General features: G+C 35.3%; 1 protein-coding gene across 3 annotated transcripts in view; it reads right to left on the reverse strand.

Annotated features, from left to right (window-relative positions):
- The window catches only part of GRM5 (glutamate metabotropic receptor 5), a 554,896-nt gene that overhangs the window by 535,189 nt on the left and 4,868 nt on the right, over positions 1–14,839 (reverse strand). For all 3 annotated transcript variants that reach the window (XM_037841016.1, XM_037841014.1, XM_037841015.1), the window contains exon 2: positions 1,483–2,343. In XM_037841016.1, the coding sequence (XP_037696944.1) occupies positions 1,483–2,143 (661 nt within the window). In that variant the 5' untranslated portion in view covers positions 2,144–2,343. The remainder of the gene's footprint in view (positions 1–1,482; positions 2,344–14,839) is intronic.

Raw genomic sequence — 14,839 nt, forward strand, 5'->3', positions numbered from 1 at the left:
TATACATGAACATTTTCAGAGATAGGAAGTCCCCAGCCAATGTAGAAGCTCATTTTACGGCTGTGAGGCTCTGAATATTATCAGTAAGAGTGATCATACAGGGAAATTCAAAATATCATGCCACTTTATAATAAAAATTTTGCTGTATCTGTTTGGTGATTGGCTCCCAGCCTCTGATGTAGGCTCACTATGGTCATTTATTAATTTCCCAATAACTCAATCCCACATTTTACAGATTGTATTCTTCTGGCCATATTGAATGTGTTATGGCAGGATTTTTCTTTAATCTCAACTATTCCTCACAATAACTTAATGAGATATAAAAAGTGTTTTTTATCTTCTTCTGTATTCTATAATGCTTAGCATATGCAGTTTGTTGTCCTAGAAAGAGTGCTGGGTAATGAGAAAGACTTACCATTGGTTCATCTAACTTCTCTAAGTCAAACCAACCTCTTCTGTTAAAATTAGGCAATAAAAACCTATCCCAAACAAACCTGATAGAGAACTAACAAACAATGTATACAAAAGCATTTTAAAAGCATCATAAAAATAAAAAGGACTGGTGTTATTAACAATTTCAAAATCTCAGTCAGCTTTTCCTGCCACAATATGCATTCAGCATAAAGTAATGAATTTCAAAGCAAACTAATATTCAATTGTTAAAGTTATCCTTCACAAGTATGATCTATACAAGTGTAAAATTAATTCATACTTATCTCCATTTGTAAAACAATAACACTTTTAAAAATTGAACCCACATATAGTCTTTACCAGATGACCATAAGAATAGCATCATATACTTAATGGAAGAAATGTATACTTTATTCAGCACATTTATTATTCAGAATGAATCTCAGCCCAGGAGTTATATCTGCCTTTCAAATCTTCTGCTAAAGAACACAACAAGAAATGTAGTGATATATATATATATATATATATCACTAGTATATCTATCTATCATTATCTACCTATCTATCTATCTATCTATCTATGAACTTGAAAGTTGTACAATTAAACTGTTTGGTAATTTTCTGTAACAGCTTACTTGGTCTAGAACTGACAGCCTTCAGTCTTTTTGCATATTTATAAATAGCTCTCTTTAACTCTCAGAAACAATAAGCAGTTGCAGCAATTTTTACATGTTGAAAATGTGAAGTGCTTAACGAAGTAGAAGACTTAAAACCTCTGGTAACAAATAGTGAAAAGCACCATTATAGAAAATGTAAAAATAATATAATACATACTCCAAAAAATATCTCCACTTTTATCAAATTATGCTCCCATCAACCCTCATACTGGCTCCAGTGTGTCTTTCTAGACAGCAGCCACCCAGACCCTTCTTAGTAATAGTACTAGTAAACTGGGGCCACTCAAAGAATCCAAAATAACAACGAATATTTCAGCCTACCAAAATATGAAATTTTAACTGAAAGCTCTTGAGTACATAATTAACCACGCTTGTTTAATGAAAAGGAAACTTACCCTCAGTGTGCACTGCCGATACATAGGTCCAGTTGTATCTCTTCACTATGTCCACCATGGCCCGTGCTTGTTGGGCATCTGAAGGCACAACCCTCATGAAGTACTTGAACAAAGTCTTATCACTTAGATCCATGCTTGTTGCCGAGTAAGCAATCTGAGGTATGTTGAAAAGTTGGAGCAAATTCTGGACCTGAATGGCGACAGAACTGGAGCCAGGCCCAATGACCCCTACTATGGGCTTCTTGGAGCGGAAGGAAGAGGAGGAGCCATCCACACAGCGCACCAAGCCCTCTTCCTCTTCTGAAGAAATGAGGGAGTCCCTTATGAACTCAATGCTCTGCTCTAGGGCCACAGCTGAGTGCCAGCAGGAATCCCTTATCTCACAGCCCAGCGTGATGTTGGGCAAGAGCGTGGGGTCTGAGTTGATCCTCTCCAAGGTGTGCAGCATGGCCTCCACTCTCTGAATGCCATACTGTTCACGGACTGCCCCACACTTCCTCTCGTGAACTTTGTCCACGGTGGGCTGGTGGTGGACAGAAAAGAGAGCTCCAATAATGATGTCTCCTGGCATGTGGGCCACCACCCTCCTTTCACTGGACTGTGCACTCCCACGGACATCTTCTTTCAAAAGCAGGACTGTCAGAATCAACAGAAGGACCATTTTAGGAAAGGGGTTCAAGCTAATAAAGACAGCATGGTGAGCAAAATGAGGAGAGTTCTGATGGATAAAATCAAACAATGTCCTATGTTGAGCGGCAAGCCAGAGAATTAGCCAGAAATTTAGATGTGCTCTCTAAAGGACTACCATGTTCCCAAATACAATTTAATTAGATGCATCCATGTGATCATGATCTTCAAAACCTGAAAGAGAAAAAGAGCATGGGTTTTTAATAACAAAAGTACAATTAGTTCAGGTAAGCTTTAATCGCATATGCTAGTGGAGAAAGAGAGGGTATTGATGATACAGATAACCTAAAAGAAAAAAAGAATCCAAAAATATTTCTGACTCTCTTTTGGCTGTCTCCTTTGTGATTTGGTGAAGCATCTGGTGTAGCTTCTTTTTTTTTTTCCTTTATTAGAGAAGTTATGGGTTATAAAAAATCATGCATAAAACATAGGATCCGCATACACCACTCTAACACCAACATCCTGCACTGGTGTCGAACATTTGTTACAATTGATGATAGCACATTTTTATAATTGTACTGTTAATTAAAGTCCATAATTTAACTTAGGGTTCACTGTTTGTGTAGTGTAGTTACATGGATTTCTTTTTAAAATATTTATTCTGTTACCATATATACAATCTAACATTTCCCCTTTTAGTCAGATGTTCTTCAGTGTTGTTATGGTGTAGCTTCTTGACTCTGCCTTGCTTAGAGTAACATTTTTATTTGTTCACACAAAGTACACAAAACCAAATCTTCTGTGTGGCAGGCAGAAATTGACTATTAGGCAAAGGGAGAGTATTCTAGAAGCAAAACTATGTCATGATCAGAAAATTTTAGAGAGTATGTGCTCCAAAATATTAAAGCTTGGTGGTCTCTGGGTTATGATAATTTTGTTTTGCTTTAAATTTCTATATGCTTTTTATTTTTTTCCAAGTTTTTAGCAATGATCGTGTACTAATTATGCAGTTGAAAAATAAAGTTACCATTTCAAAAAGTTTAAATACCCCCTCCATGAACAAATGCAATGTACAGCAAGTTGAAAAATGTGTTCAAGAAGACATAAGCACTGTGTATTCTTTACAAATAAGAGCAAAAACAAGTGAGGTCAGTTGGACATTTCCAAATTAAATAAACCATGGGGAAGAAGGACGAGGTTTGGAATACATTATAAAGAAAAATGCTCCCCAAATAGGCAGCAAAGTGTAATGAAATGAGCATGAAATTTTGTGGAAAATTCAGGCTCAAGTTCTGCTATTGAAAAAGGATTTAGTAAATTGTTTAACCTCTTAGTACTTGAGTTTCCTCATTTAAAAGTGGGGATAATATGTGCTAGTTTTCCCTTAATGGAATCAGTGTAAGATATCAACTATGTAAATGCTTTGTAAATTAAATAGTAATATATGTATTCAACATATGATCTTTTTTGTTATTAAATTTCCAAAGGCATTTTGTGGCTTGGTGGTGAGGACAGAAAATTCTCTGGCAACCCGCTAGGTCCTCCAGAGATTCTTCAAAGTAATTACAGAGTTTTGTAATAAAATTCACAGTAATCAGTTCCTCCGGCCCTGATTCAGAAAAAAATTTCCACATCAAGAAGGCTCAAAAGCCTGGAAGGATGTATGTTTGGAACTAACTTTCCAAATTGAAACTTATATAGGTATCGATAAAGTCATCTATTTCAGCTTAAATTCTGGGAAGAAGGAAATTTTGTCCCAAATTGGTATGGAAAATTCTAACGTAATTTGTAAAATGGAACTGGCAAATTAATGAATTAAGCTATTTAAAGAGATTGAATAAGATTCTGTTGTTTTTTTGTACGTTATCATCTCTGCTGGCCAAGAATCTCAAATTGTTTTAAAGTGACTAATTCCCAAAGCACCATCTCTCAAACACAGGTGATGTTTCTTCAGGAACTTATGTAATTATGATGCTTCAGAAAGAATACTAATGGTTTTCAAAACTCATCAGATCTGCAAAAATACCAGTCCAGATACAAAATGAATATAACCTGAATCACTTTCTAATCATTCCTACCCTCACTCCCACTGTTTCCTTCTACTGTTTCCTATGGCAACAGGAAAGTCCATCTCTGTATACTGCCAAACACTAAAATAAAAATAAGTTCATCCATTGTAGTATTTTGCCTTAAAAAGTAATGAAGTTCTGATACATGCAACAACCTGGATGAATCTTGAAGGCATGATGTTGAGTGAAATAAGCCAGATGTAAAAGGACAAATACCATATGACCTCACTGATATGAAATAATTAGAATACAGTTTACCAGGGGTCAGGGTGGGGTAGGGAATGGGGAATCAATGCTTAATTGGTACAGACTTTCTGTTTCAGGTGATGGAAAAATTTTGGTGGTGATGGTAGCACAACATTCTGAATGTAATTAACAGCACTGAATTATATATTTGAATGTGGTTAATAGAGGAAATGTTAGGTTGTATATATGTTTCTAGAATAAAAATTTGCAAACAAACCTATAGGACTGTACCACACAGACTGTGAACCCTAATGTAAACTATGGACTATAGTTTATAATATAATTATAATAACATTGTTTCATCAATTGTAGCAAGCATACCACTGATGCAAAGTACTAATAATAGAGAAAAATGTGTGCATGTTGAGGGGAGGGAATCTATAGGAACTCTATTTTCTGGAAGATTTTTTCTGTAAAACTATAACTCTTCTAATAGAAAATAAATTTTAAAAAAGCTCATTCAAATAACTGGATATTTCCAAATAACTGGATGCTTGATAATATTTAGAAAAAAATATTCTGGTATGGAATTTGGCATTGTAGATGAGGGAAAGTAGCAAAGACTATATTAATGTTCTCATTGGGAAATTTTCTGAATATTCTCAAGCCTGCCTGCCTTTCATTTTCTTTAGACCAAAGACCTGGGGATCAATGCTTAGTCTCATGATCATGTGAATTTGGTCACAATTCCTCATTAAGTCCAGGGTGTTAGTAACCAAACTTAGTAACAAAACAAGACTCATTTTTATTATGTAAGAGCATCAAAGTGATATGAGATGTGTTCTATCAAATTTATGAGTTGAAATTAAATCTGATGCATTTTATTAGCTAGAGTTATTTTAGGCAAGCCCTAAATATTGAGACATAGAACATATTAAAACACTAAGAGATTGTCTTCTCATTACAGACTAAATTAATTAATTAACTCATTCAACAAATATGTATTAACTTTTGAGTGGGAGAGACTAATGTAACAAAGAAGTACAATAATGTGCATTGATAATTATGATCATTATCTGTCATTGAACACCCATTGTGCACTAGGCATTTATTCATTTTCTCATCTAAAAATGTTTAGGGCATGTCTATGCTATGACACTCTGCTTGACAAACTGAGGATTTGAAAGTGAACAAGGTATGCATACCCCCTAGCCTTGTGGGTCTTACAGATCAGGAGGAAGAGTAAAAATAATAATTAAGTAAGCAAATAATTACATTCCCTGAAATAGAATGAAGAGAATCAACTGAAAAAGAATATTATGATACAAACTGAGACAGAAAGGCTAAACAAGGATACTCTAAAAGGTGATATTAGTGAGAATTGACGGAGGCAAAGAACAATAAAAAGAAGAATGAGAAGAATGAGGAGAATGAAAAGAAACCAGTTACATGAAAAAATGAGGCTACTAGGACTTAATGAACAAAAGGGATAGTGGTCCAGGATGAGGCTGGAGAGGTATGAAAGGGCCAAGCTATATAGGATCTTGTAGACTCAAAAGCAATTTAGATGTTAAGTGCAAATGAAAGCCACTTAGGAAAGGTAAACAAATGGTTGGCACAATTGAATCTACAATTAGAAAAGATTACTTGGTTGCTAATTATTCTGGATAATAGTTTGTAGAAATCTGATTGGTAGACTATTGTAATAATCTAGGTTAGGAATTATACTGGCTTGGCTGTGATAGAGGCAGTGGATATGGAGAGAAGTGGATACAATCAGATCTAATTTGCAAGTAGAATAAATTGGCCTTGCTGATAGATTGAATACGGATAGTAAGGAAGGAAGAGGAATCAGTCTACTCCCAGGTTTCTAGTCTGAGAAATTAGTGCATTTCATTGCCATTAACATACGTACAGAAACAGATGGGGTAAAAGGAATTCAATGACTTTCTTTTGAGCATGCTAAATTTGAGATGCTTTTGAGGTACCCAGGTATAGGTGACAGGCGGGAAGGCAAATATGTAACGCTACAGCTCAGAGGAGAGTTTTGGTTTAGAGATGTAAATTGAGAGTCATCAATACATAAAATCTTTGGAATGAATGCAATCATCTGGAGAGCAAGTATGCATAGAGAAAAGATGGAGCCAAGAAATAAGCCCCACTGAGAGGTCAGGTTGTGGAGAAGCCAGCTAAGGGCCTGAGGCAACCCGGAAATTCAGGAGAAAAGCAAGAGCAAAACGTCAGGGAAGCCAAAAGAGAATGTTCTGGACACTTTATATTCATACACATACACAGAGATTTCACACTGCAGAGAATACATCAGGTTACCTGGAGGACATTACGGTCTGTTTGTGCACCCTGAAAATGTGTGTTACAGTAGCCGTGTCTGTATGTTTCTTTGTGTGTTTGCATATGTGTGTGGCATGTATGTGTCAGTAATCCTTACAATAATCCTGAGGTAGGTAATATTTTATTACCTCTGTTTATAAATGATATAGCAAGTTTTAATAAATTATAAACTAGCCAATCACTTATAAAGTGATGAGCTAGAATTCATGTTGATGTCTGTTGATTCCATAACATGCTCTTTACACTATCCCTTGCCCCCTCATCACCCCTTCCTGCAGAAGTGGTATACTCAAAGTCCATAGCAATGAAAGGTGCCATCCAACACAGTTTGAAACATCAGGATGGAATCTTATAAGAGTTTGTCTTATACACTAGAATGTAGAGAGCATTCCAGGAAAAGACAAGACAATTCAGCACATAAAAGGTACAAATGTGTATGATTATCTAGTACAAGTGTATTTATATTTCCCTGTTATCCCCTACAATAGTTGACTGCATATAACTATTCTTTCTTGACATTACCTATAATGCTCAGTTGCTTGAAATATATCCTTCAAATCATGACACAGAAATGTGACATATTTGTGCTACAATTTAGATTATCATAAGATTAAACAAAACGTCAACTCATGTGCTCCCAAAATACAACAAGTTAATGGAACATAAATTCCCACTAGACCAGGAGGGGAGGTACATTAGCTCCACTGGCATCATCCATGTGTTTAATAAATGTTTATCAATGAAATATTCTGTGCCAAGCACTCTTTTAGCCTGAAAATTCAGTTATGGACAAAATAGACATAAAACCATGCATTCATGAAATACATAATTCAAAGGGGGCCCAGTCAGACAACAAAGAAGATAAATAAGTAAAGTATTGTATGATAGGCAATGATAAGTGTTAAAGAAAAATATTAAGACAGCAAAGTTGATAGAAAGTGCCAGAAACATGGGAACTTTTGGACAATGTGGTCAAAGAAGGATAAGCTGGAAAAGTAACATTTGAATAAATACCTGAAGAAAGTAAGGTTGCAAGTCAAGCGAATATCTACAGATAGAACATTCCAGGTAAAGGTAAAAACAAATACAAAATCCCCAAGGCAGATGTATGTTTTGTTTGTTGAAAAATAGCAAGGAGGCAAAGGTGACTGCAGAGGAGTACAAAATAGGGAGAGGAAGAGGTGTGGCCCAAGAAATAATGTGGAACAAGGTTGGTGTCCACTCTGGACTTTGAAAAGACTTTGGCTTTAACATTGCATGAGATGGTTAGCCGTGGAATGATTTTCAATAGAGAAGGGACAAAATCTGACCTACATATTAAGAAAAGGGCACACAGACAGAATTGGGGAGAGCAATTAGGGTTGTGTTGCCATAATTCAGATGGGAAATCACAGTGGTGGGAAGTGGTAGGAATCTGTATATATTTTCAAAGCAGAGTGAAGGAGTTTTCCATTAGACCTGTCTTAGGGTGTGAGGGAAAGAGAAGAGTCAGTGAGGATACTCATTATGTTCAGGTTTTTGACACCTGAACAAATAAAAGGATAGTGTCATATTGACTGAGGTGGAGAAGGCTATGGAGGAGCAGGCCTGGATGGGAATAACAGTAGTTCGGTTTAGAAATACAAAGTTTGACATGCTTGTCAGACATTCAAGAAGAGATGTGAAATAAGCTCCTGGACATGAGAGGCTGAATTTCTGGAAAGGACTGGACAGGAAATACAAATGTGGGAGATATCAGTATATACTGTTCTTTTTTGCAAACCATGAAACTGGATGAAATCGCCTAGGAAATGGAAAAGAATAGAGACTAGTTCCCAAGATTGAGCCCCAGGGAATTCCAATGTTTAAATTCCTGGAGATAAGGGGAAGCCTGCAAAAGAGACTATGAAATTGTTGAAACAGAAACTTTCTCTTGTGAAGGGTGGGTGTGAAATGTAAAGCATTCCATTATATTAAGCAGAAATAAAAAGAGGTAAGATTTGATTTTTAAATGAAACATGAGTGGGTGGATATGCATGTGCAAAGACCAGAATGATGCAGACTGAAATATTAATAGAGGTGTCCTCTGGTTGATGGAAATACGGGTAATATTTGTTCTGCTTCATTTTCTTCTTTGCCCTTGTGTGTGTTTTCTACATTTCTAAATTTACCAGATATCGTCTTTTTGTTTTTTGTTTGTTTGTTTGTTTGTTTTTAATGTGGGCCTGGGAGATCTGTCTCCTAACTTTCTGCCCCAACCTCTGTTGTGGCTTATCCCATTTTTATCTGTTCTTTTCTGGGAGACTGAAAGTCAAGTTAAATTTGTCTCTAGTCCAGGGATACACCTCTGTGCTCCAGTGGCTTTGTTCATGCTGCTTCCAAGCCCTGATATGGCCCTGTTTCAATGGTCTTTATGGCGGAGCTGTTAAGAGCACTGGGTGAAGTCAGGTTAACCTGCCATTTGTTGACTGCGTGCCCTTTCTAAGCCTCAGGCCTTTACTGGCAAATTGGAATAGGAATAGTACCTACCTCCTGGAGTTTTAACGAGGACTACATTGGGTAATACTTTTTAAAGAAAACATCCCCTTTATGAAATCTTTCCGGATCCCTCATCTTGCAGTGTTTGCCCCTTCCTCTGAACTCATGATAATTTTATATATACTTTCTTATGACATTTACTGCTAAGATCAATATTGTAGCTAATTATACATATCTTTTCTTCCAGTCAACTTCAAACATATTAACGGTTAAATCTCTTCCATACACGGCACCTGGTACAATCTTTGTGCAAAATAGATGCTCACTAAGTGCTGATAAAGGAACAATAACTAAAATGATGTGCTTCCACCTGGCTTGCCATTCAACTTCCTGACTTAGATTCCATGGTAATACCCTCTGCATGCCCCTCCCTAGGAAAATTGAAAAATGTGTAATGAAAAGCCAGCTGCACAATTAAGTTAAGGCGACAAAGGACCTCAAAAAGAGAAGCACATTCTGAACAAAATTGTAGAGAGGAAGTTGTAGTGTTTCTCATGGCTTTTCAATATACTAAGGAAAATAGCATCATAGTACCAGAGAGGGCCTTGGAGACAATGCAATATAACTGAGACACATGGAAATTAAATGATCTGTACCAGGCCTGAAACCAGAGCCCAGCAAAAATGTTACCTCAAAACCCAGGCTCAATTGCATTTTATTAAGTGTCTACTCTTCTAGAATTTTCTAAGCATGTAATCATTTAAATACTATAATGTTATAATATTTAAATATAATATTAGCATGGAATCCCTCTCATAATATAGCTTTATACTTCTCTAAATAAATTATTGTAAATATCTTTCCATATCAGTTCCTTTTGATGATGATGGGACAATGATAAAAATAAAGTATACTGAGCTTAGCATGTGCTAGACACTGTGCGTAGTATTCACATAAAATGTCATTTAATCCTCATAAAAACTGTAAGGTAAATAATTGCTTGTCCATTTTTTCAAGATGAAGAATCTGAGGCTCATAGAGTGGGTTGGCCAAGATTCCAAAGCAAGTGAGCTGTAGAGCTAGGGTTTAAACTTAGAACATCTAATTCTTTTTTTAACAGTTGCATAGTATTCAATCGTATAAATTCACCAAAATTTATTTAACTGTTCTCAGTTAGAAATGTAGATTGGCTATAGATATTCTTACTATCAGAATATTAATGTTTAAAGTTAAGTACAGTACAACATTGTTTTTTACTTTCAGAAACAGTGTTGCACTGTACTTTACTTAACATGATATTGCTGGAATATGTTTGCTCATTTTATAGTTTATCAATTTAGATTTTAAAAGGTGTTACCAATTTCACTCCCAATCACCTGAATCTTTCTCTGTAACCTCATCAATTCTGGTTACTACTCAATGTCATTTCCTGCACGAGGACCTACTCTCTCTGGCTCCTATAACAGTTCAAGGTGAGGCCATTTCTCCCACAGGGTTCATTCACTCTTTTCACAAGGTCTGGTAAAAGAAAAGAAGGGGGAAATGATAATACCATAATACTTTATTTTCAGTGTACAAAGCCTTTTTTTCCATTCTTGATCTCATTTCAACCCTAAAAAAATTTACTGCTGGGAATGTCTGATGATCTCCATTTCATATACCAGGAAACAGAGGCTTGAGTAGAATAAATTATTTCCTTTAGGTTATAGCTCCTAGGTGGTGAGACTAGGCAGTTGGTAGCACAAAAAAGTAGCAAGTTTTGCTATAGATAACGGGAAGCCATTAGCTAATGTAATGACAATAAAATCTCTCAAAATATTATAGATATATAATATAGTAAATAACAAAGAGACCTTTAAATCCATCAAAAGTGGATCAGTGATGACAGTTTACATGGCTAGTTCAACTTTTATGATATATTGATTCAAGATCCTATTTTCAGAAGTACTAGACTGCTTTATTTGATATTATATTTCTGGGTTCATGGCATAGCAAACTTAATCACTACCCCATTATAAAAAATAATTCACATATATAAAATATACATCAAAGTATTGTGCTTCAGGTATTCATACAGTCTCATATTATATCCTAAATTAATATGGAGAAAGGATACTAGTGGGTAGAATTTGCCATAAATGACAATTTACATTGCAACCAGATTCGCAGTTCACATCGTCTTTTATTTTGAACAATCTTCTCAAATACTGACCATCTTTCTGGCACAGATGTCTCTTACATAACTAAATCCCCACACAAGCAAATCACACAGCTCAGGATATCAACACTAAAATGATTCCTTCTGCCTGAGCAATAGCCTCATCACAGTCAAGGGTGTCAATATTGCATATGCCACGAATGCCTTTGATATATTCTCCTGAAAACAAGTGCATACCATAGATAAGAGACACTCCATGGTGTAATGATACAAAAACCTTTATAGTCTGAGGAAAGCTCTATTGTTGCTGCTATCTCAAGCATACATTTGTGACCTTGTAAACAAGAAAGTTCAGCACCCCCTCTGTTTAGCCCAGGATAAAGAACAGGCCATATTTTAATTGTACAGCCCCTACCTCAACAACGACCAAAAAAAAGAGCAATAAAATGATAGTCAATAAAAGTGAAATCTGTAATTTTATGCATTAATTAAAAAGTGCTGGCAGTAGAATCTCACTAAATCATTGTAAATCATTTAAACAAGTGGTTTAGTAGTCCATGAAGACCCAAAGCAGCCTTCTGCAACAAAGCAATAAAAATGATGCAATCAACTGTTAACTAGTCTCAATTTAATTATCAAGCAGGGATTCTAGGCTTCTACCCATTTTGCAGTCTTCAGCTACTTTCTTGTTATTTATGGCCCACCTCCAAAAGCTGTAAAGCATTATTATGTCTGTTATATTAACTATCATTAGGTGCTTCAAACTGTGGTTTTGGATTTTTGTGACTTGATTTGTAGTTGCTTATTAATATATAATATTTATCGATTGCCTACTTTGTGCAAAATAATGTATAAGTATTTTTTAATGTACGTCACAATGACACTATGAGGTAAGTATGATTATTAGCTACATTCAATATTGTAGAAACTGAGGTTTAGAGATGAACAGTCTTGCCCAAAGTCTCACATCCATAATAAATAGCAGTCAGGAGATGAACCCAACTTTTTGGCTACAAATCCCACACTTTATATAATCAGATGATACTGCCTCCCAAATGGCCAAATAGGTTGACTGGTTCAAACTTATGCATTGATTGCAAAACCTTTTGGAGATTTTGCTTCCAATTAAATTCTATGTCTAGCATCCATCAACTACATTCAGGAGCCATGTGAACACCCCAAGTAAATATAGCTAACTCTGTTTCTTAACATCATTTTAGATCAGAGTTTCTGAACATCAGCACTGCTGATATTTTGAGCTAAATAATCTTTTGTTGTGTCACCCTGTCCTGTGCATTGTGGAATGTTGAGCAGCATTCCTGGACTCTATCCATTACATTCCAGTAGTACAATGCCCCCACCCCTGCTGTGATAAATAAAAAATGTCTCCAGACATTGCCAAATGTCCCCTGCAGGTCAAAGTTGTCCACGGTTGAAAACCACTGATTTAGATGAAAATCATCCTGCCAAGGTCTACAGAATCCCCAAAGAACAATACAACAAAGAAACAATCATCTGGATTCATCACTTCCACAAAGCCTTTTCCTGAAACTTCCAATGCCGAGGAGAGAACGTTGGAAAAGACTTGCTTTACTCCTTATTTACTTTGTTACATGCCTCTCACTATATTATTTTGTTTTTAAGGTGGCAATTTCAAATTAAGAAATACAGATTTAACTGTGAGAGTCAGGATGATATTGCCCTACATTAAATGATCATAGATCTGAGTATCCACAAATCATAGTAAATGAATGTGAGGAGAGTATTCTATCACATACTTCCCCATTTCACATGCTGCTTATAATATGAACTACAAAGTTCATTATAATTTTAGCAAGATAACAACATAAGGAGTGAAAACTTAGTATAGTAATTTAAACATTGTTTTCCAAAAATCTCATTGTTTGGTTTATTTTCAAATAAGTATTATAATAGCACATTATTTACCTTTCTTTAAGTAATTTAGAGAATTCTACTACATCACCGTGTATTGAAAATTGTTTTTTTAAATATTTTTATTATTCCTTTGAAAAATATGAATGTAAGTAGGTTGCATGATTATTACAATGCTCACTAGTGCCTACATAAGCTCACTTATGATTATGAGCTTTCCATTTTCCTCAGAATGCTTATACTCAAAAGTTTAGTCAGTGGACTAAAACCAGTTATTTTGACAACTGATCATTCAGTAATTCTTCTTAGGTCTGAGATCTTTATAAGACTAACAGACTCACATCTATATAAAAAACATGCCTTTTTTGCATCTAAGTCATTCCTCTAAATTTCCTGAGCATTTTAGCTAAAAAGAAAAAAGAAAAATGTTTAAGGCAGCAAATTATGAAACAGTTTGATCTCTGATTATCTTAAAGAACTGGCATACCTATTTTAACCTATGTTAAATAGATGAAAAAAGTGAATTTTTTTGCACTCTTCCTATGAAAAATAAGATACTGTTGACTCAAAATCAGTAGAATTTAAAAATTAAGACATTGGTCCAGGTTACAGGTCAGTATCACAATTAAGAGCAAAGGTTTGGGGATCCAATGGTCCTGGATTGAAATATCTCCTTTGTTATTCTACAAGCTGTCAGATAGAGGACAAGTTATTTAAACTCTCTATAACTCACTTTTCCTATTGTTGAAATTCACAATGTAAAAATAGAATTAATTCATAGGGTTGTTGAAAAAAATTCAATAGCAGGGAGAACCTAGGAAACATTTGGGATCCAAAGTTCTGGATGCAATTAACAGTCATAATTAATATGCATACAGTATTCACTGTGGGTCAGTCACTTAACTTATATTGGTGCTATTAATTCATCATAACCATTCAATAAGGAAACTGAGGCAGAGCAATGTTAAGCAACAAGGTCACACAGGTAATAAGCCAACAAGCTGGAATTCAAGCTCAGGCAATCTGGTAGCAGGGTCTGCACTCCCAATTACAAAACTATAAGACAAAATACCACAGGTCACTGGAAACCACAATTAAACAATCCCCTGATACCCAGCCATGCCATAGGTTAAAGTAGCTCAGGGCAATGGGAAAATAGTAACTTTGAGTTCCAAACATATCAGATGTAAGTATTTTTTCCATTTCCTAGCTATGTGATATTGAAAGAAGTAAGAAAATCCCTCAGTTTTCACAACAGAAAAGTAAGATCAAATCATGCCTCATATAACTGATATAATTATATATTAATATATATAACATATCAATATATATGTTATATTTTGTAACATATTTAGTGCTTAGTATGATGCCCAATATGCTCAATATATGGCAATTATTAGCGCAGGGATGAGTCTGCACTAAGTCTTTTGCCCCTTCTGACCAAAGGTACATACTGACCAAACAAGATTAGGACTGGCAAAATCTAGAATTAGAAACCATTGTTTCTTCTCTCTGTGAATTTAAAAGAAATTAGAGCAAGCCTAGAAAATAATGTTTTTATACTATGTTTTAACCAACTGAGATAAAGGAATAACATAAATAAATTATCTGATTTATA

The sequence above is a fragment of the Choloepus didactylus genome, chromosome 6 (assembly GCF_015220235.1).
Source record: "Choloepus didactylus isolate mChoDid1 chromosome 6, mChoDid1.pri, whole genome shotgun sequence".
Classification (NCBI taxonomy): Eukaryota; Metazoa; Chordata; class Mammalia; order Pilosa; family Megalonychidae; genus Choloepus; species Choloepus didactylus.